The 21,537-nt window shown below is 41.2% G+C and overlaps 1 protein-coding gene across 6 annotated transcripts in view; it reads left to right on the top strand.

Moving 5' to 3' along the window:
• Positions 1–21,537, top strand: part of SLC4A7 (solute carrier family 4 member 7) — a 124,643-nt gene that overhangs the window by 27,406 nt on the left and 75,700 nt on the right. For 4 of the 6 annotated variants that reach the window (XR_009732385.1, XM_061395700.1, XM_061395697.1 and 1 more), the window contains exon 2: positions 14,328–14,409. Coding sequence is in view for 4 of the 6 variants with exons in the window: in XM_061395700.1 (XP_061251684.1) it covers positions 14,328–14,409 (82 nt within the window). In the remaining 2 variants the exon portion in view is untranslated. Of the gene's footprint in view, positions 1–4,571; positions 4,672–14,327; positions 14,410–21,537 lie in introns of those variants that run through there. The other 2 variants (XM_061395702.1, XM_061395701.1) reach the window with 1 other exon arrangement.

Below are 21,537 nucleotides of genomic sequence, written 5' to 3'. Positions count from 1 at the left end.
TCATTATACCTAAGTCATAATGGTTGAGTTGCATGTTTGAAAGCGTATTTTAAGAAATGGATCCTTTTCTAATGGTTCAGCCGTTAATCTTGATTCTGAATGAGATAGTATTTAAGTAATGCTAATACTCCCAATTGTGATGGACAGGGAGGCCTGGCGTGCTGCGATTCATGGGGTCGCAAAGAGTCAGACACGACTGAGTGACTGAATTGAACTGAACTGAATACTCCCAATTAGTGTGATTATTGTTATTTTCAGTTAGAACCTCAATGTAGTGAATTTTGAGGGGATACAATTCAGTCCATTATTAGAAGACAAGGACTGCAGAACAAACACAAATAGAAATGAGAGTCTGAGTGAGACAGAGTGCTCCTGTCTCCACTTGGAGGTCTGTGTCTTCCTCCTCCATGGTTAATACTGAAAAGGTCTTATGCCAGTGTCTGTCCTCTCTCTTCCTCCACTCCCTTCCATAGCATTCATTTTTAAAACCACAGTTCCCTGAGACTCTACAGTTACTAATCTAAGATTCTTGTCACTTTGGGCCCATTCATTTTGTTTTTTTGTGTGTGTGTGTTTTATTTCTTAGGGGCCATTCATTTTAAAGGCTCTTATCTCTTTTTTATTCTAGCAACTTCTCATAGTTTAATTTTTGATGATAATTTCCTTTAATCCGTTTCTCTTTACCCTTTGTGGAACTCATATTATTTGGAAGTTGAACCTTCTGAATTGATTGTTTATCTCTCGTCTTTAATGTTTTCCAGCTCTCCTTTTTGTTACACCGTTTGAGATCTAAGCCTTTTATACATTGAAAGTCTTTAATTTTCCAGAGTTCATTCTTCCTTGTTCTGTTTCTTGGTACTAATGTAGTTATTTATATTAGTTTTCTTTTAACTGAAGTAAAACATAAACATGAACAGATGGTAAGTGTGACCAGTTATCAGGAAGTAGGCAGATGCATGTAGCTCTCACGTTAGGAAAGAAATAGTAGGACGTTACTAGTACCCCAGCCACTCTCTCCGCCCTCCTGCTTTAAGATAACTCTGTCCTGACTGGAAACACAGAGGACAGTTGTACATGTTTGGCGTTTTTCTCCCAGACTATGTTGGTGAAATTTATCCATGTTCTTGCCTGTAGCAGTGCTCTGTTTATGTTGTATGTGTTGGCGTGGATTTTCACTATGGTGGTGGTGGTTTAGTTGCTAAGTTGTGTCCCACTCCACAGACTGTCGCCTGCCAGGCTCCTCTGTCCATGGGGTTTCCCAGGCAAGAATACTGGAGTAGGTTGCCATTTCCTTCTCCAGGGGATCTTCCTGATCCAAGGATCTAACCCAGGTCTCCTGCACTGCAGGCACATTCTTTACTGCTGAGCCACCAGGGAAACCCTGCAGGTGATTTACTTGTAAACTGAGCCCATGAAGCAAGAGTGATGGACAGGGAATGAAAGAGGTGCATCAGTCAGAGATGGGCTGTTACAGTGGGGGCTGGCGCTCAGCCCTGCAGGCCCTCCGAGGAGCCTTGTGGACTGCCTGCCCGTCAGAGCTGCCTGCCCGAGGGATGCGGAGGGGTGCAGAGCATTTACCACTTTCCAGCACTCTTGCCTGGAAAACCCTGTGGATGGAGGAGCCTGGTAGGCTGCAGTCCATGGGGTCGCCAAGAATCGGACACGACTGAGCGACTTCACTTTCACTTTTCACTTTCCTGCATTGGAGAAGGAAATGGCAACCCACTCCAGTGTTCTTGCCTCGAGAATCCCAGGGACGGGGAGCCTGGTGGGCTGCCATCTCTGGGGTCGCACAGAGTCGGACACGACTGAAGCGACTTAGCAGCAGCAGCCGCAGCAGCAGGCCTCACTGGTTAGGGGTGGCCACCAGGGCATTACCTCCATGTGCTTGTGGGTAGTGCATGCATACATGCCTTTGAATGCTTTTTAACATGGGTTTTAAAATCTTAGAATTAACTAGAGGACACATCTTAGAAGGCTTCATTATAAATATAGAATAGAATGTAAGTGTAAGTATTATCAGTCTTGACATAAAAACAAATTTAATTGAAACCAGGATGTGGAAGGGAGAATGTAAGTGAAAAAGCTATATATGGGTGAAAAAAAATCTTTTTTTTGTAGGATAAACAGATACTGTCTCAAATGGTACGTTATTAAAATTATGATGGCAACTCTAGCTACTAGGTATAGTTACAAGGCAGAAACAGAAAGTAGTTGATGTCTGGTGAGTGTAAGTGGGTTGCGAGGAATGCTTGTTCGGCAACAATTCAGTAAGACTTGAATTTTCTACCATACACAGGTTAATTTAATAAATTATATTAAAATTTTAGTTTCCGTATACTGATACAGAAGAATCTTTAGGATTTGTAAGTGGAAAAAAAGCAAGTTATACAACAGTGAGTTGTATGTAGCTCCAGTTTTGGTGAGTATTGTGCACGCGTGCGCGCGCACACACACACACACACATGTTGCTAAGTCGCTTTAGTTTTCTGTGACTCTTTGCGACCCTAGGGCCTGTCACCTGCCAGCCTCCTCTGTCTGTGGAATTCTCCAGGCAAGAATATAGGAGTGTGTTGCCATTTCCTCTTCCAGGGATCTTCCTGACCCAGGGATTGAACCCATGTCTCCTGTGGCTTCTGCATTGCAGATGGTTTCTTTACCACTGAGCCACTGGGGGTGTCTGCATATGTACACACACACACACACACACACACACACACACACACACACATATATATATGCATGTATACTTGTATTTGTGTGATAAAGATGGAGAAAAGGTTGAAAATGGGGCAGAGAGATGAAGGAAATAAGTGAGACTGTTTTGATTTGTGCAGATATATTTATTGCCAAGTGAAGTAAGCCAGACACAGAATGACATAGCCTGTATGATTTCACTTATACTTGAAAATATATGAAAATATAAAACAGTCAAAACCATAGAAGCAGAGTAGAATGGTGGCTGCCAGGGCCCAGGAGAAAGTGATGATCCAGGATGCAGAGTATGTATAAGTGATATGTGCAGCGTGGTGCTTACAGCTAGCTATCAGCACCGGGTTGTACACTAAGCATTTTTTAAGGGTAGATCTTACAGGTTAAGTGTTCTTACCACAGGCACACACAGCGGCATTTGCAAATAATAATGACAGTGCGGGGATGAGAGGAGACTTTTAGGGGTGACAGATAATGGGTGTGGCCCTGATGCTGGTGATGGTCTCGTGAGTGTATGCTGTGCTGGGCTAAGTCGCTTCAGTCGTGTCTGACTCTTTGCGATCCTATGGGCGGTGGCCCAGCAGGCTCCGCTGTTTCAGGGATTCTCCCGGCAGGAATCCTGGAGCGGGCTGGCATTCCCTCTTCCAGGGGCTCTTCCCGACCCAGGGATCCCGTGTCTTTAAAAGTCTCCTGCATTGGCAGGCAGGCCACCTGGCGCCTCCCGGGAAGCCCTTCACGAGTGTGCACTTATTCCCAAACCATTGACTTATATTTAGTAAACATGTTAAGCTTTTCATGTGTCAGTCATACCTCAATAGATTGGTTTAAAAGGACTATTAAGTATTCCTATAAGATAAAACTGAAAAATCTTTAATGGACTAGCCTGATTAAAATTTCCGAGTTTATATGTTCAATTTATATCTTTATTTTGTCAAGAAAGTAGTAAACTAAAACTTACGTTACTTTTCTCTTTAACCTGTAAAACCTGATTTAAAACTTTTAATTTCAATATTGGTTTAGTAGTGCCCAGGATAGCATCATAACAGGTAACATATTGCAGAAATGGTTCTTCTGTTTTTTGAGGAAAAATAACATTTTGTTCTGCAATTTGGGAAGTTAAAAATATATGTGCACCTAATTCCTCCTTTTCTCCTGAGGCCTCTTAAGCTGCTTATTTCTCTCCCTCCCCTTCTTCTACCCGTGTCCCTGAGCTGAGGGCTCCTGTCACCCAGCGCAGTAAGACACGCACCATGCAGGGAGATGAAGTGCTTAGATCCTAGAGGGAGCACTTTTTGTGGGTGGGAAGAGAGCTTGAGTCTGAAGGTCCGAGGGGTGCTGCTTTTAGCTGTTATCCTTATGAATATTCAATTTGGGGGTAAAATGATAATTAAAGCCACAATAGGATTTATTATTCCTATTATTAATATATGATTACAGTAAGTTGGTATAAATACAGTAATGGTGAAGAGGCAAAACTCTCTTCAGGTGAAAACATATTTGGATCTTTCCTGAAAATTAGATGAAATTAAGAGTTAGATTTAACTATGTTGTTGAAAATTAATTCTCTAAAACACGCGTGAACACGCATACCCCCATTCCATATAGCATCAGCGTATGCTCTCTTTTTAACTAATGTAGAAAGGTTGATGTTGAAAGCTGGTTGCTGCATTCCTCTTTCGGTATTTTCAGTTATAGCTGCGTGTGTTTATTACCTGGCAGATCTCTTACGCTCTGACCCTGTGTGAGCTGCAGTCATTAGCAGGAAGATTAGGTGACTTAGAGGACGGTGATTGGCTGCAGCATGAAAGCAACTTAGAGGGTTGATTTGTGCAAAGCACAGTGACCTAAATCAGGTACGTCCTCACCGCCCCGGGCTCTGCGAGGGACTGCTGTAGTACGCTATCAGAAACGAGGTGTTTACCTACCACTATGGAAAGATTTCGCCTGAAGAAGTTACTTGTATGTACCTACTTATGATCTTGTGTGTTACTTACAAACCAGTTTGAATCTTTCAGAGTGTAATAGTGAAGCTAGAAGAAATGTCAGGCTTATTATTATTAGCACTGGCTTAGAATAGTGATCATCATCCTCTGTGTCTTTGGCTGTGCAAGTCATCTGCTGAAAAGTTAATCCTTGCAGTGTTGTAGCAGTTTTATTAATTATTCTGTAAAATATATATTTTTGATTAGTTGGTATTACTTGAATGAGGCTTTAAGCGGTTTTATATGGCTAAGGTATTAGGAAAGAAATTACTTTGTCTTAATGGTTAAATATGTTTTGAAGCTAAGCTGAAGTATTTGATAATTCTGAAATTGCTCTCCATGGTTAATAATCATACTTTATGGGAGGTGTTCCCTTTTGGGCTCTAGCCATCTGTCTTACAGTAATTCACTTTGTGATGGGGATCGTCTAATGCTGTTGTAATAGTGGATTTTGTAACCCTCAGGCATCAAAAGAGGAAATAGGCCGAGTCTACAACTGTATTGTTAAATAACCTTTTAGCATTCCCTTTCCTCAATTTTATGCCTTTGACATTTTGTTAAAAATCTCATTTTTGATCATTTGACCAAAACAGTACAAATTGTGGATTTTGCCTTAGTAACTATGAGAGGTAATAGTAAGATGTGTTTGATACAATGCTTAGTTTTGTTTGATGTTGCTGGGCATTCCTACTTGTAAATTGACGTTTGATTTTATAATGGGTTAATGCTGGGCTTTTTTGTTTGTAAACTGATTGATTAAATTCCACACTATTGAGTGCCTTTCTATGTTTGACCGTTAATTGTGCTCACAAGGAGGTGTATCCCATGTAAATTTTTCAGCCCAGTGTCTTGTCCTTTGGAACACACTCAGCAGTCAATGCATTTAACCAAGGGCAGGCCCTGCTTGGTGCTGAGCAGACAGCGGTAAGTGGAACAGACTCGATTCCCTTCTGCTTGGAGCTGATTGTTTAGACTGGAAAAGTTAGGCAACTAGTTACATAAACATGTCATTACATGTTTTCATAAATACTGTAAAGGAGCACTGTGTGTTCTCGGCCTGTATAATAGTGACCTTGTGCTGTTGTCTCCTGGCTAAAGAACCACAAGTCCCTTAAGCTTTGTGTGTGTGTAAAACGAGAAGATTGAACTGGAAAAGTACGCCCCCATCCATACCTGTGTAAGGCCTGGAATGGAGAAGATAATTCACTCACCCCTTGATGTCTTATCATGGGGAGCCCCCTCCCCCGTAAATTAATTGATAAGCTGGCAATTTGATTATATTACAGGTTTTGATTCACTGATGTAGCCCCAGTATCTGGAATGATGCTTGGGCACATAGTGTCCACTCAGTATGCATTTTTTGAATAAATGGATGAATCCAGGCTCCTAGTCATTATTTAAGGAAATGAGACCTCTCTGTTATGTTTTCTATCAGATCCATGGGGTCAGAGTTAATAACGAGGGAAAGGGTAGGCAAATAGACCGTATTTGTGAGGGGTTTCCTGGCTCTTTCCTGTTGATTTTTCAGTGAAAAAAATCCAGTGAAATTCTAAAAATGCCTGGCTAACGATAACCCCTGGCTGACCAAAGCTGGGTGATGTTGACGGAGTACCTGCTGCACCTGCTGCGGCCCCATTCTCTGGGCCGTCGCGCACGTATTTTCCTTCCTGCTTGTTTTCTGTACATCTTAATTATTGATGGAGTTGACGTAGTTTTTTTAAAAGCCCATTTCAGAGTTAGATTTTATTATTCTCATTTCTGGGAGAAGGCAATGGCACCCCACTCCAGTACTCTTGCCTGGAAAATCCCATGGACGGAGGAGCCTGGTGGGCTGCAGTCCATGGGGTCGCTAAGAGTCAGACACGACTGAGTGACTTCACTTTTACTTTTCACTTTCATGCATTGGAGAAGGAAATGGCAACCCACTCCAGTATTTTTGCCTGGAGAATCCCGGGGACAGGGGAGCCTGGTGGGCTGCCGTCTCTGGGGTCGCACAGAGTTGGACATGACTGAAGCGACTTAGCATAGCATACCATAGCATTCTCATTTCTGTTAATTTATGTATACTTAGTGGGCTCCCCAGGTGGCGCTAGTGGTAAAGAACCCGTCTGCCAACGCAGGAGACATCAGAGATGTGGGTTTAATCCCTGGGTCGGGAAGATCCCCTGGAGGAGGGCATGGCAACCCACTCCAGTCCTCTTGCCTGGAGAATCCCATGGACAGAGGAGCCTGGTGGGCTACAGTCCATGGGGTTGCAAAGAGTCAGACAGGACTGAGCAACTTAGCACGCATATGTGCTTGGTAGCCCAAAGTAAGTGGTTTCTGTGTGTTTTTGGTGTGTGTGCTGAAGTAGAACTGGAATGAGGATCTCCTCATAGCTACAGTGCCATAAGTATTTGTGATTTATAATTTCAGATAGACCCTAGGGAGGCTTTCCATCTGTCTGTGACTCTTGTGCTTTGTACTGAAGTTTCTGACAACGAAGTATCTACTAACAATCTCCTTTATTATTGGAGGCCGTCACTTGCCAACTTTTATGCCCCACACCTCTTTGAGTTCTCTTGCTCTTACATTCTTTGACCTCTTCACTTTTTTCCTTTGTAACTTTCCTTAAAGCTCAGATTGTCTTTAGTGTTAATCATGGTATGTGTTTGAAATAAAATTTTCTGAAGCTTTGTTCTAGTGTCGGAATCTACTCACTTCCTCCTCTGTCTGTTGACAAAGCATTTTTTTCAGGGCTTCAAAATTTTTTCTGTGGGAATCATGTGATTGCCTGAGTTTAAAATTTGCCATTTTAAATTACTTTAACTTTCCATATACCTTTTACTCCTCTTCCACTTATTTTAGAGTAATGCATTAATCAAAAATGCCAAGTGAATTCTTGAGAAACTATGAATATCATTATTTGGCTTTTTATTTTGTGAAATAGCAATCATTGATGGTTTCCCCCCTTTAGATTAAGAAAGATTATTAGCTTACTCTTAAGGTTTTTGCCCATAAATTTAAAGTTTTTTAAATATTAAGTTCAACTCTTGGTGATGGGTGGGATAAGTTTGGGAATATTTGGAAGACACTTGCGTTTTGTAGGACATCATTACTATTTATATATACTTTGATAGATTGCCCTAGGAATCCTGGGAAAATATTCTGAAATACAAATCAGCCTTTAGAGCACTACTTAACAGATTTAGAGTTGCTTGTAATACAGAGTATATAGTAACTTCACTGTTTTCTTATGAATTGAAATGTATGTTTCCTTTTCTGAAGGATGAAAACAGTGTGAATGAAGTGAGAGTGGTCCCTATAAAGTCTCCTAAAGTGGTTGAGGGCAGGAAGCAGCTTCTGTCGCAGAACGATTGAAATATGCGAGGCTGAGGTCTGTAACGGAGAAGGCAGTGGCACCCCACTCCCGTACTCTTGCCTGGAAAATCCCATGGACGGAGGAGCCTTGTAGGCTGCAGTCCATGGGGTCATGAAGAGTTGGACACGACTGAGCAACTTCACCTTCATGCATTGGAGAAGGAAATGGCAACCCACTCCAGTGTTCTTGCCTGAAGAATCCCAGGGACGGGGGAGCCTGGTGGGCTGCCATCTATGGGGTCGCACAGAGTTGTACACGACTGAAGTGACTTAGCAGCAGCAGCAGCAGCAGAGGTCTGTAACGTGACCAGGGATGTGGTGGGCAGACTGGAAAACATGGATGGATGATTGGGCTCCACCTAAACCACTGGGTCAGCATCTCCAAGACTAGGCACAGGAAGCTGAATTTCAACAAGCCCTCTCGGTGTGTCTGAGTTTATAAGATGGCATAAATTCTGAAAATTCCCTGACTAATACAGTTCTAGATCCTCGTGAGAGTTACTTGCCTTCTCTTGGCATTTCATCCTAGGTACTTAGGAACGTACTTTCTATGAATAATTCCCCTAGACGGTCGTAATACTATTTCAGGATACATGCCGAATCTTCACATCATAATAGATACTTGTTTCTGTAATTGTTAAGTCTTTCTAATTAATCTAGTTTTAAAGCCATGGGGCCAGTGAGAGGGCGTGTTTGGTTTCTTCACTGTGATTCAGTGAAGTGCGGGCTCTTGTGCGGCTGTGCCCTGTGCCTGGCACGTTTGCGTGGCGCCTTGCCTCACAGTTCCTTCTGGGGCGAGTGATGCTTGTAGACGAGGGCGAGGTACGTACGTGACCTGGCTTTCAGAAGATTGCACATTTCAGTCTGCCTCTGTATTCACGTGGCTAAAATAAATCAAAGCAATAAAAAAATGAAAACAAACCCCAGTAAGTTCAGAGTCTACTCTTCCTGCCAGAGGTAACCGCTTTTGCCGTTTGCTTGTCTGTCCTTTCAGCGGTCGTCGTGTATATTCAGACAGTCCTCTTCTGGGGACTTCCTGCACAGGAAGTGTGACAGCGAGCTGTACATGCAGTCTCTGCCTTGTGTGTGTCACTTATAACGGGTGGTAAATGTTCTTCATGTCAGTGCAGAGTGTCTTCACTTTTTAGCAGCTCGGGATTCCGATTGGGGCATTGCCATTCCTCTTTGCAGGGACCCTGGGGATGCTTTCCAGTGTTTTCCAGTTACAAGCTGTAGTAAGTAACCTTGTACCTATGTCATTTCATATACAGAGAATTTAAACTTTCTGTGTGATCTTATGTGGATAATTCTTAAAGCTTAAAGTTTTCTTCTATATTATAGAGTAGATATATTCTGAATAATTACCTTATTTTATAAATAAAAACTTGAAGCCATGGCAAAATAATTTTCTTAAGATTAGAGTCAGACAAGCTTGCATTGATACACTTATTAAGGGTGCCTTTTTTATTTTTCATTTATTTGAGCTTTCCCAGTGCCTTGGATTTGTTTCATTCTAGGCAGGCTTTATAAGGACTGGCTTGTGTGGCTTACTCGTCTGAGGTTAAGAATGAAAACATTTTGATGTCGAGGTGGCTCTTGGCTTTTGCTATTTTTAGTTTTCCACTATGTTCTTGAAGTTAAAAAATGAAGAAGAGTTCTTTTCCTAGATGCAGATTTAAAAGTAACTGATATGTTAAATTGAAACTTGAATTTATTCTTTTTAAAAATTACCAGAATTTCATGTTTATTGTAATGGAAAAGTAAACACTCCAGGATTGTCTGTTTCTGCTTCCCCAGCACCCGTGTGACAGTGTCAGTGGCTTGACGTTTAACCTTTCAAATATTTGCTATTTACATGCATTATTTGTATATATTTTTAAAAGGAGCGAAATAAAATTGTACTTCGTATGGTATAGTAACTTAATCCGTGTTTAGAAATATGGCTTAAAGCATTATCCTAAAATGGTAGAATTTAAAATGCAGTATATTGTTTCAGAAATGCATTTCTACCGTGAAATATCAATGACTTCATTCTGAGGGATTTTAAGATATAGCCATGTGCACCCTGCATTTTTTAAGCAGTTTTATTGGTTTATTTATTTGGCTGCACCGGGTCTTGGTTGTGGCATGTGGGATCTTTGATCCTCACCGCAGCATGCGATATTTTCCTTGTGGTGTGTGAGCTCTAGGTCCCCAACCAGGGACAGAGCCGGGGCCCCTGTACCGGGGGCGCAGTCTTAGCCACTGGACCACCAGGAAGGTCCCTGGACCCTGCTTATTTTGTTGAATTACTTGTACTGTGTTGAGATAGGCAGTGTGTGTGCCTACTTAATATTTGCCTTTATAACAAACTGCCTTTCTGACTTATGTTTCACAGTTGTTGGAAAGGAGATAATGTTTTTAAGGGAAGGGAGAAATACAGATACCTGCTCCCTGTTGTTTTTTTTTTTTTAACAGTGGTAAGTGTTGTAATTTTTCCAGACCTCAAAAATTTTAACTTTATTTTACAAGTTACCTGTGAAAGCATTCTCATTGAAAACCCAAACATTAACAATAAAATAATATTCTCACTTGGCTTCCAGTTGCTTACTCAAGGCTTCACAGAGTCTAAGGAAAGCAAAGTGGGTGAGCTGTGAGAAGATGAGTTTTCAGACATTCTCTGTGTTACATGCCCCCTTTTTCACACGTGGCAGTATTTTTCCATGATAGATGTTTAGAGGTCAAAGAATATGCGTATTTTAAATAAATAAATACTGTAAGCTTGCCCAGCCTCAGCTGTTTCTGTGTTAGCTAATTATTAGTAGTATATCTAAACATGTAATCCATCTTTGATAGAAATGAGAGGTTATTATTGTTGTTAGGGATGAGAGAAAAAGTGTATTGTTTTGCTTCCTTGGCAGTTGTTCCTGTGAAATGGAAGTTTGGAATGGGAGCAGTTAATCCTCTTAGAATACACAGAGTGCTTGCTACCTCTTGGATCACACAACCCGTGTCTTTTGGTTAATAGCCGTGGCTTCTTTTTCTGTATCTCCCTACATGCTTAGTGACTACATTGCATGAACTCATTGAAGGGAACTTAAAGGTTTCATGAGTGTGACGTGCTTAATGGATGGATGATTTATTAGTTCTTTATTCTTGTATGTGTTTCCTGCTTTAGCCTCTGCTCATTTCTAGAGTGTGGCTGCTCTAAGTTAGTTTAATCACAAATACAGTCTTCTTTCTTAGTTCTTTACATGAAAATGTATCATGGTCTACACGGCCTGCCACCCAATTCTTTACATACAAAGCCTTAGCAAGTTATTTAACTTACGAGTGTCATGTATTGAATTGATCCCAGTCCTTAGAGTCATATACCTCCCTGATATCCAGGTTTGTTTGATTCTGCAGTTGGGATATCTAGCCTCTCTCCAGAAATTCAGTTTGGATATTGAGATCTGCTTTTCCTAATACACTGTGTCTGTTTCTGAGTTTTGAGTAGCAAATAGTGAGGGTTTGGATAGCAGCGAATTTATTTGAAAATTTAATCAAATTGATTCAGTTCCTGAGTTTTAAGATATGAGAATTAGGACACTGAGAGTTTAGATAGCCAGGAAATAGTTATGTATGAATTTACTTTGTATGCCCTGAAAAAAAAGCTATTCCCCAAAGTAAGATATTTTAAGGTCAAGAGTTGGAAGAGACCTTGAAAGATCATTTTATCCAAGCAAACTCCAGTTTTGCTCCTTTCTGAAACACTTTGATCCTTCCAGTGATGCTTGGACATGGAAAGTGATGAGAAGCTGACTGTGTGATGTGTCCTTCTGATCTGTTGTTCTAAGTGGAGAGGAGGCGCAGGGCAGTTGGAATAGCCACAAGGGCCATGGGGATGGTTGGGAGCTTGTCTTCCTGTGGAACTTGAAAAATATAATCTGATGGGTAAAGTAACTTTCTTCTGGGAAACTAATAGTAAGTGGAATACTAACAGGGTTGTAATTAATATTATTTTATTTTTATTCAGTTCTCTTATATTCATTCGCCTCTCTTGCCTACAAAGTTATCATTTAAAGCTTAAGAACCTTTAGAGAGAACAGATTACTTATTTCCTTCTTGAAAGCTTTTTTACCAACCCTCCTGCTTTGGGAGGTATGTGCTGTACTTAATCACTCAGTCTGGTTGGACTCTGCGACCCCATGGGCTGTAGCCTGCCAGGCTCCTCTGTCCATGGGCATTCTCCAGGAAGAATACTGGGGTGGGTTGCCATGCCCTTCTCCACGGGATCTCCCTGACCCAGAGATCGAACCCCGGTCTGCCGCATTGCAGGCAGATTCTTTACCATCTGAGCCACAGGAAAGTCCAAGAATACTAGGGTGGGTAGTCTATCCCCTCTCCAGCTGATCTTCCCCTCTCAGGAATTGAACTGGGGTCTCCTGCATCCCAGGCGGATTCTTTACCAGCCGAGCTACCAGGGAAGCCCGGGAGGAGTGTAGTGCTCTAATTTTGTCTGAACAGAAACATTGTCCATTTCCTGGTGCCCATCTTCCTCCTGCTCATTGCCCTCTTAATTGCACCCGGCTCCTTTCTGCTCCTTTCTGGCTTTTTGGCCCTTTCTGGACATCCTTTTACTTCCTTTGTCTCTTGCTTTGATCCTCTGACAGAGGTGCTGTGGGACGGGGTCTCTCCAGTGTGGGTCTGTGCTGAATGAGGTTCTGTTTTCTGGATTCCTGTGTACTACACACGTGCATTCTCCGTGAAGGGATCCAGGTCACGCTCGAAGTTCAGACAGGCCTTTATGACATCAGTCAGTTCTCCCTCAGAATCTTTGTCTGCCTTTTCAAAACTTGAGTGTATCCTCCAGTCTCTGTTACCTAAGGTTGAGCAGATTTCCCTGAGGTGCTACGGTGAAGTTCAGGGCTGTGCCGGGAGGCCGTTGGGGGCCGTGGAGGAGCTGTGGGGGTGCTACTGTGGCCCTCAGGAGCTGTGCCGGAGGTCTGGGGGCTGTGCTCAGGAGCCCAGGAGCCCGGGAGGTTGGGGGGGCGGGGGAGTGGGGGTGCCTGTGGCCCTCAGTGTGCCGGGGTCTGGGGGGCCGTGGAGGCGGGAGCACTGCAGGCCTCTGCACTGTGGCCCTCAGGAGCTGTGCCGGGAGGCCTCGGGGGCTGTGGCCGGGAGCAGGGGCTGTGCCGGGAGGTCTGGGGGGCCGGTGAGTGGGGGTGCACTGTGGCCCTCAGGAGCTGTGCCGGGAGGTTTGGGGGGGGGGGTGGGGGTGCACTGTGACGCCCTCAGGCCTCAGGAGCTGTGCCGGGAGGTTTGGGGGGGCCGTGGAGTGGGGGTGCACTGCAGGCCTCAGGAGCTGTGCCGGGAGGTCTGGGGGGCCGTGGAGTGGGGGTGCACTGTGGCCCTCAGGAGCTGTGCCGGGAGGTCTGGGGGGCCGCAGAGCTCAGGTGTGGGGGGAAGGGGCTTCTGCCATCTGTTTCAGCCAGTGGCACAGAATCTTGTACATACTGAGTTCATGATAAGTAGTTTATGAGTAGTCTATCATGTTCCTTTGTAAGTTAAGTTAGAAGTCGAGAAGCAGCATTAAAGCTAAAATTTCCTTTTAAAAATACTCTGTGTAATGTATTACAGTAAATACGGTTAGTGTTTTTGTTGAGCAGAAAAGTGGAACAAAACTGTTCAGAACTCAAAGGTGGACTGACCTTAGAGGTTAAATTTTGAGGTGACTTTTCCTTTGTAGACAAATAAAAAGTTCTTATAACTTTGGTTCTTGGTAATTTACGATTGAAAGTGAAACATGTTAAGTCTGTGGACTTACTTTTGACCATTGTACATTTAACCATAATCCAGTATCCAGTATCTAATATAGGTGAGTTAAGTGGGATTCTTTCTGTTTAGAATACCTAAAAGCAAAAAAAAAAAAAAAAAAGTGTTCTATATTGATATCTAAGGGTTTCCCTCAATCCCGATTCTCTGTAATTTCTGATTAACTTCTAATTTCTGAGAGTCGTTCCACTGAAGTGAATATGTATACCAGTTACTTAGTAATTTCCATGGAAGCCCAGAAAATCTTTGTCATTTCAGGTCTTTCCATTAGACTTTAGATGGTCTTCTGTGGATTAAAAAAAAAAAAAAAGCCTGTAAACATACTTTTAAAAGAATATAGTTAGCCATAGTATGAATTCAGTTCTTTGACAGGAAGGTCCTCTGTTACATATTTCTGGCCATCTCAAATAACACGCCTAGCAGTAGGCCCTCAGTGTATGTTGATTTCATGAATGAATGCGAATCATTTCTTTTTAGGGTCCTGATGAAGAAGCTGTTGTGGATCTTGGCAAAACCAGCTCAACTGTGAACACCAAGTTTGAAAAAGAAGAACTAGAGAGTAAGTTTTTTAAAATAACTTCTGTTTAGCAGTATAAAGTACTAGTGAATGTTAGTGTCCTTTAAGTTTTACTAATTATTTGTTGAAACTGTTGTTGTTGTTATTGTAGAGCATTCATTTACAAGAGTGTTCAACACTTTTCTAAACATAGTTTAAAGAATATATTGCAAAAACCTGTGCAACCAATACCCATATCTACAAAGAGAACATTCCTTGAAACATAAATATCAGATTGGTTTTCAAATTTTACTAATGGTCACCATTACTTACCTTGGAAATTGAATGCCACAATTATAAAATCAGTTAATTCTTTAATTTTTTTTTTCTGACAACCTGCTGCTGCTGCTAAGTCACTTCAATCGTGTCCGACTCTGTGCAACCCCATAGACGGCAGCCCACCAGGCTCCCCCGTCCCTGGGATTCTCCAGGCAAGAACACTGGAGTGGGTTGCCATTTCCTTCTCCATTGCATGAAAGTGAAAAGTGAAAGTGAAGTCGCTCAGTCGTCTCCGACTCTCAGCGACCCCATGGACTGTAGCCCATCAGGCTCCTCCGTCCGTGGGATTTTCCAGGCAAGAATACTGGAGTGGGCTGCCATTACCTTCTCCGTCTAACAACCTGGGTAACTTGAATTAAGAGCAAAATATAATGTGCCAGAATAATAAGCCACAGTTACCACTGGTGTCATCTAAATATTCACTTTATAGGTCTGTTAATCAGCCTTTTAAAATACTTATAAAAACCTCAGCATAGAATTATGTAGCACATCAGTTATTTGCCAGTCTGTTTTCCCTGAGCAGGAAGAAGTCCTGACAAATGGTTTTGGTTTTCTTTCTTTCTTTCCTTTTTTCTGAAATAATTTTAAAAGTTACAGAAGACTTGCAAGGCTAGTACATGGTGTCCCCTGTATATACAGCTTTTTCTGATGTTAACGTTTTATTTAAGCATAAGTTTATGAAAATGAAGAAATTTCCCCATTTTTCATAACCTTGCCACTTTGGAAGAGTAATAGTTGGTAGTAGAACATCCCAGAATGTGGGTTTGTGTAATGTCATATTGTGACGTGATGCTCTCATGGCGCAGATCATGGGTGTGTGGGCACGTGCCACGTGTGATGGCCTGTCTCACCTCTGGACCAGTGATTCGGTGATACCAGTACCTTACTGCTGGTGATGTTAACCCTGAACACTTGCTACGGTGGTGATCATAGGCTTTTATGTAGATCATAAATTTTGATAGATTTATTTTGGGGTCTTTTTGAGACCTACATTTTAAAAAAAAATTTATAATTTAATCATTTCATTCAGATGTTGAGACCTACATTTTTTAGGTTAAAGTCTTCAGCTGAATGGAGCCATTGCTTTACAAAAAGAGTTGGAAAGAGACCCAAATAAGTGTTCTGCATGTTTACTTTCTGAGATGGACAAAACCCGTTTTTCAAAATTGACTTTAAAAGTTTAGGCTTACGAGGGCTTCTGCAGAGAGTTTCGTTTACCTAGAAGCTTGATTCTGTAAATTGTAGGCACTGGAGAGGTTAACATTTTCAGCAGTAATTTTGTTAGTTCAGCTGTACCGTGACCCACGTGGCCCGTCACTCTGCTGTCATCCCTCATGCAGGTGTGATCCAGAGCTGAAGAGAGCCACCTGGCTGTGGTCCTGGCCCCCTTTGATTACCCAGCCTTTCGCTCTTCATCCTTTGTGCATCTCTGAATTTCACTACAAAGTATGAGGGAGAGAGTAAGTTTATCTCAGAGTCTCACTGAATAGGGCTTTGATGAAATAAAGTTGTGATGGAGAACACGAAAGGAGACGATAAAAACGGGAAAAATAGTAAGGCTCCATCTCCCAGTCTCTGGATTCTAGCATATTGTTACTAATTTTAACTAGTCTTTCTAAGTTTCAAACTCAGAATTCATTTTTATCTTGGAGTGTAGGGCCTTGTGTGCCAAAACCCCTTAGTACCAATTGGAGTAACAACTTTGTAACTCACACTGCACAGTGATTCTTTAATTTCCACTTTGGACAGTGTTCAGAAGAAAATAGTTTCACTAAAATAAAACTGTAAGATCACTGAGTTTTATGCCTTTTTTTTTTTTCGTTTTTCTTAATTGCAGTATAATTCAACATAATGTAAAAATTGCCATTTAAAAGTGATTTTTTTTAGAATATTCACTATATTGTGCAACCATCAAACCTTTATTTCCAGAATATTTTCATCATCCCCCAAAGAAACCCTCTATAATTTTTAAATTAATCTTCTGTTGACGTTTAACTGGCCCACAGCACTGTTCGTGCCTGGTGCTCATCACAGGGATTTGATGTGTCACCAGATTCAGACGGAAATGGAGAAAGTGGGGAAAACCACGAGACCATTCAGGTATGACCCAAGGCAGATCCCTTACGATTGTACGGTGGGAGTGAGAAATAGATTTAAGGAATGAGATATGATAGAGTGCCTGAAGAACTATGGACGGAAGTTCGTGACATTGTACAGGAGGCAGTGATCAAGACCATCCCCAAGAAAAAGGCAAAATGGTTGTCTGAGGAGGCCTTACAAGTAGCTGAGAAAAGAAAAGAAGCTAAAGGCAAAGGAGAAGAGGAAAGATATACCCATTTGAATGCTGAGTTCCAAAGAAGAGCAGGGAGAGAAAACAAAGCCTTCTTCAGTGATCAGTGCAGGGAAATAGAGGAAAACAATAGAATGGGAAAGACTAGAGATCTCTTCAAGAAAATTAGAGATACAAAGGGAACATTTCATACAAAGATGGGCACAATTAAGGACAGAAATGGTATGGACCTAACAGAAGCAGAAGATATTAAGAGTTGGCAAGAATACATAGAAGACCTATACAAGAAAGATCGTAATGACCCAGATAACCATGATGGTGTGATCACTTACCTAGAGCCAGACATCCTGGAATGCAAAGTCAAGTAGGCCTTAAGAAGCATCACTATGAACAAAGCTAGTGAAGGTAATGGAATTCCAGTTGAGCTATTTCAAATCCTAAAAGATGATACTGTGAAAGTGCTGCACTCAATATGCCAGCAAACTTGGAAAATTCAGCAGTGGCCACAGGACTGGAAAAGGTCAGCTTTCATTCCAATATCAAAGAAAGGCAATGTTCAAACTACTGCCCAATTGCACTCATCTCACACACTAGCAAAGTAATGCTCAAAATTCTCCAAGCCAGGCTTCAACAGTACATGAACCATGAACTTCCAGATGTTCAAGCTGGATTTAGAAAAGGCAGAGGAACCAGAGATCAAATTGCCAACTTCCACTGGATCATTGAAAAAGCAAGAGAGTTCCAGAAAAACATCTACTTCTGCCCTATTGACTACGCCAAAGCCTTTGACCCTGTGGATCACAACAAGCTATGGAAAATTCTTCAAGAGATGGGACTACCAGACCACCCACCTGCCTCCTGAGAAATCTGTATGCAGGTCAAGAAGCAACAATTAGAACTGGACATGGAACAACAGACTGCTTCCAAATTGGGAAAGGAGTATGTCAAGGCTGTACATTGTCACCCTGCTTATTTAACTTCTATGCAGAGTATACCATGAGAAATACTGGGCTGGATGAAGCACAAGCTGCAATCAAGATTGCTGGGAAAAATATCAATAACCTCAGATATGCAGATAACACCACCCTTATGCCAGAAAGTGAAGAAGAACTAAAGAGCCTCTTGGTGAAAGTGAAAGAGGAGAATGAAAAAGTTGGCTTAAAACTCAATATTCAAAAAACTAAGGTCATGGCATCCAGTCCCATCACTTCATGGCAAATAGATAGGAAAACAGTGGAAACAGTGACAGACTATTTTTTTGGGCTCCAAAATCACTGCATATGGTGACTGCAGCTATGAAATTAAAAGACACTTGGTCCTTGGAAGAAAAGCTATGACCAACCTAGACAGCATATTAAAAAGCAGAGATATTACCTTGCCAACAAAAGTCTGTCTAGTCAAAGCTAGGGTTTTTCCAGTAGTCATGTATAGAAGTGAGAGTTGGACTGCAAAGAAAGCTGAGTGCTGAAGAATTGATGCTTTTGAACTGTGGTGTTGGAGAAGACTCTTGAGAGTCCCTTGGACTGCAAGGAGATCCAACCAGTCAAACCTAAAGGAAATCAGCCCTGAATATTCTTTGGAAGGACTGATGCTGAAGCTGAAACTAATACTTTAGCCACCTGATGCAAAGAACTCACTCATTGGAAAAGACCCTGATGCTGGGTGAGATTGAAGGCAGGAGAAGGGGACGGCAGAGGATGAGATGGTTGGATGGCATCACTGATTTGATGGACATGAATTTGAGTAAGTTTCTGGAGTTGGTGATGGACAGGGAAGCCTGGGGTCCATGGGGTCGCAAAGAGTCATACACGACTGAGCGACTGAACTGAACTGACTCATTACAAATTGATCACCATGGTAAGTCTAGTTACCATCTGTCATCATGCAATCATTATATTTGTATGCTTTCATTTGGGACTTTTCTGATAATTTTTTTATAATAATTGAACATGTGTGTCAGGCAACTCAAATTCTTTTTACTCTGTGCATATTTGTAAATGACTGAGAAATCACCATGAGTATTGATTTTGGGATTACAAATAAATTTTAGTGGGTAGGCATATTTACAAATGCAGAATCCATGAATAATGAGAATTGATTACTTTCAAATCTCATCTAAAAATAAAGATCTTGAGTTTCTTGTGTTTTTTTTTCTGACCATCTTACAGGTATTATTAGAAAAAGAATGCCCTGAACAGTTTATATTTCAACATTAACTATTTTATGTTGTACATAGAGAAAGCAGCTCTCTGCCAGATGGGTTTTGCACAGCTGCAGATGAGTTAAACTTGTGGTCTCCATCCCCTTTCCCCTATCACAACTTTACACAGGAACCTCATTTAAACAATTTAAGAAATCAAGTTTCTCCTTCTCACTGTTGGATATAGTGCTGTGAGCTGTCAGCTGGCCTGATTGAGTTTCATTTAGTGGGCAAAGAGCAGGGACTGTCTTTCATCACTTTTTTAAATTTAATTTTTTAATTGAAGTATATAGTTGATTTCCAGTGTTGTGCCAATCTCTGCTGTACAGCAGAGTGACTCGATTATACACATATATGCATTCTTCTTTAATGTATATTCTGTTCCATTATGGTTTGTGACAGGATATTGTGTATAGTTCCTTGTGATATATAGGACCTTTTTGTTCATAACTGTTTTTTGGTCTGAATACAAAACTAGGATAATGCAACATCAGAGGTAGCTTTTTCTATTCTAAAAGTATATTATAACCTTATTTTATTGCTTTTTAATCCAGTCTGACAATTTCCACCCTTTAATTAGAGTATTTGGATTGTTTAAACTTTATGTATCTCTCATTAATTTGGACCTTACTAATTTGAGATTTTCAAAACTTAATAAATATTTACAACTATCCATTTGTGAATAATCATTATTAAAGCATATATCTTAAGGACCTACTAAGTAGGATTGACTGTAAATGTAGATGGAAAACATTGATGTCTACATAGTATGATTTCAGGTGGGCCAAGTTCTTCTTTCTCAAAATTTCTTTTCAAACTTGCACATGAATACTTACAGAATATCTAGTATTCTTATATGTATATCTAGTATACTTATATGTATATCTAGTGTGCTTATCAGTTGATGGCATTAGCCTTTGATGTAATATTTTATGTAGTGCTCTGTAAAATAAGAGACGCTCAGTCGTGTCCGACTCTTTGCGACCCCATGGACTGTTCTGTCCATGGGATTCTCCAGGCAAGAATACTGGAATGGGTTGCCATTTCCTTCTCCAGGGGATCCTCCCAACTCAGGGATCGAACCCGGGTCTCCTGCATTGCAGGCAGATGCTTTATCCTCTGAGCCACCGGGGAAGCCCCAACAGGAGACTAGCATTGTTAATTTCATGAACTTATATGTAATGCTTTTCCATCAAAGTAGAATTTGGTATTCTTTTGTTTATAACTCCTTTTTCCCTTTTTGGAAACCTAATACTGGCAATACTTGAAGGTATTGTAGGTTTGGTTCCAGACTACTGCAACAAAGTGAGTCACAGTAATTTTTTTGGTTTCCCAGTGCATATAAAGATTAGGTTCATGCTATATCATAGTCTGTTAAATGTGCAATAACATTATGTCTAAAAAACAAAGTATCTGCCTTAACTTAAAAAATACTTTATTGCTAAAAAATGCTAACCATGACTTACACCTTCAGTGTGTCATAACCTTTTTGTTGGCAGAGGGTTTGGACTTGATGTTGGTGGCTGATCAGGGTCGTGGTTGCTAAAGCTTGGGATGAATTTCTTAAAATACGACAACAATAAAGTCTGCCACCTTGGTTATTCACAGATGATTTCTCTGTACCCTGCAGTACTGTGATAGCATCTGACCCACAGTAGAATGTCTTTCAAAATTAGAGTCAGTCCTCTCAAACCCTTTTACTTTTATCAAGTAAGTTGATGTAGTCTTCTAATTCCTCTGTTGTCATTTCAACAGGCTTCACAGCAGCTTCACTGGAATAGACTTCATCCAAAGAAACCACTTATTTTACTCATCAGTAGGAAGCAGCTCTTTATCCATTCAGATTTTATCAGGAGATGCAGTGATTCATTCCCATCTTCAGGCTCCACTTCTAAATCTAGCTCTTTTGCCGTTTCCACCACATCTGCAGCGACTTCTTCCACTGAAGGCTTGAGCCCCTCAAAGTCATCCAGGAGGGTTGGAATCAACTTCTTTCAAAAACTCCTCTGTTAATGTTGATACTTTGACCTCTTTCCATGAATCTTGAATGTTCCTCAAGGCAGCTAGAATGGTGAATCCTTTCCAGAAGGTTTTCAGTTGATTTTGCCCAGATCCGTTGGAGGAATCACTACCCATGGCGGCTGTAGCCTTACAAAATATATTTCTTAAATAATAAGACTCGAAAGTTGAAATGACTGCTTGATTCATGAGCTGCAGAATGGATGTTGTGTTATCAGGCATGAAAACACCATTAACCTCTTTGTCCATCTCCACCAGAGTTCTTGGGTGTCCAGATGTTGTGTGAATGAACAGTCATATTTTGAAAGTAATTTTTTTTCTGAACAGTAGGTCTCAACAGTGG

The sequence above is a fragment of the Bos javanicus genome, chromosome 22 (assembly GCF_032452875.1).
Source record: "Bos javanicus breed banteng chromosome 22, ARS-OSU_banteng_1.0, whole genome shotgun sequence".
Taxonomy (NCBI): Eukaryota; Metazoa; Chordata; class Mammalia; order Artiodactyla; family Bovidae; genus Bos; species Bos javanicus.
This window is presented reverse-complemented; position numbering and strand designations above follow the sequence as displayed.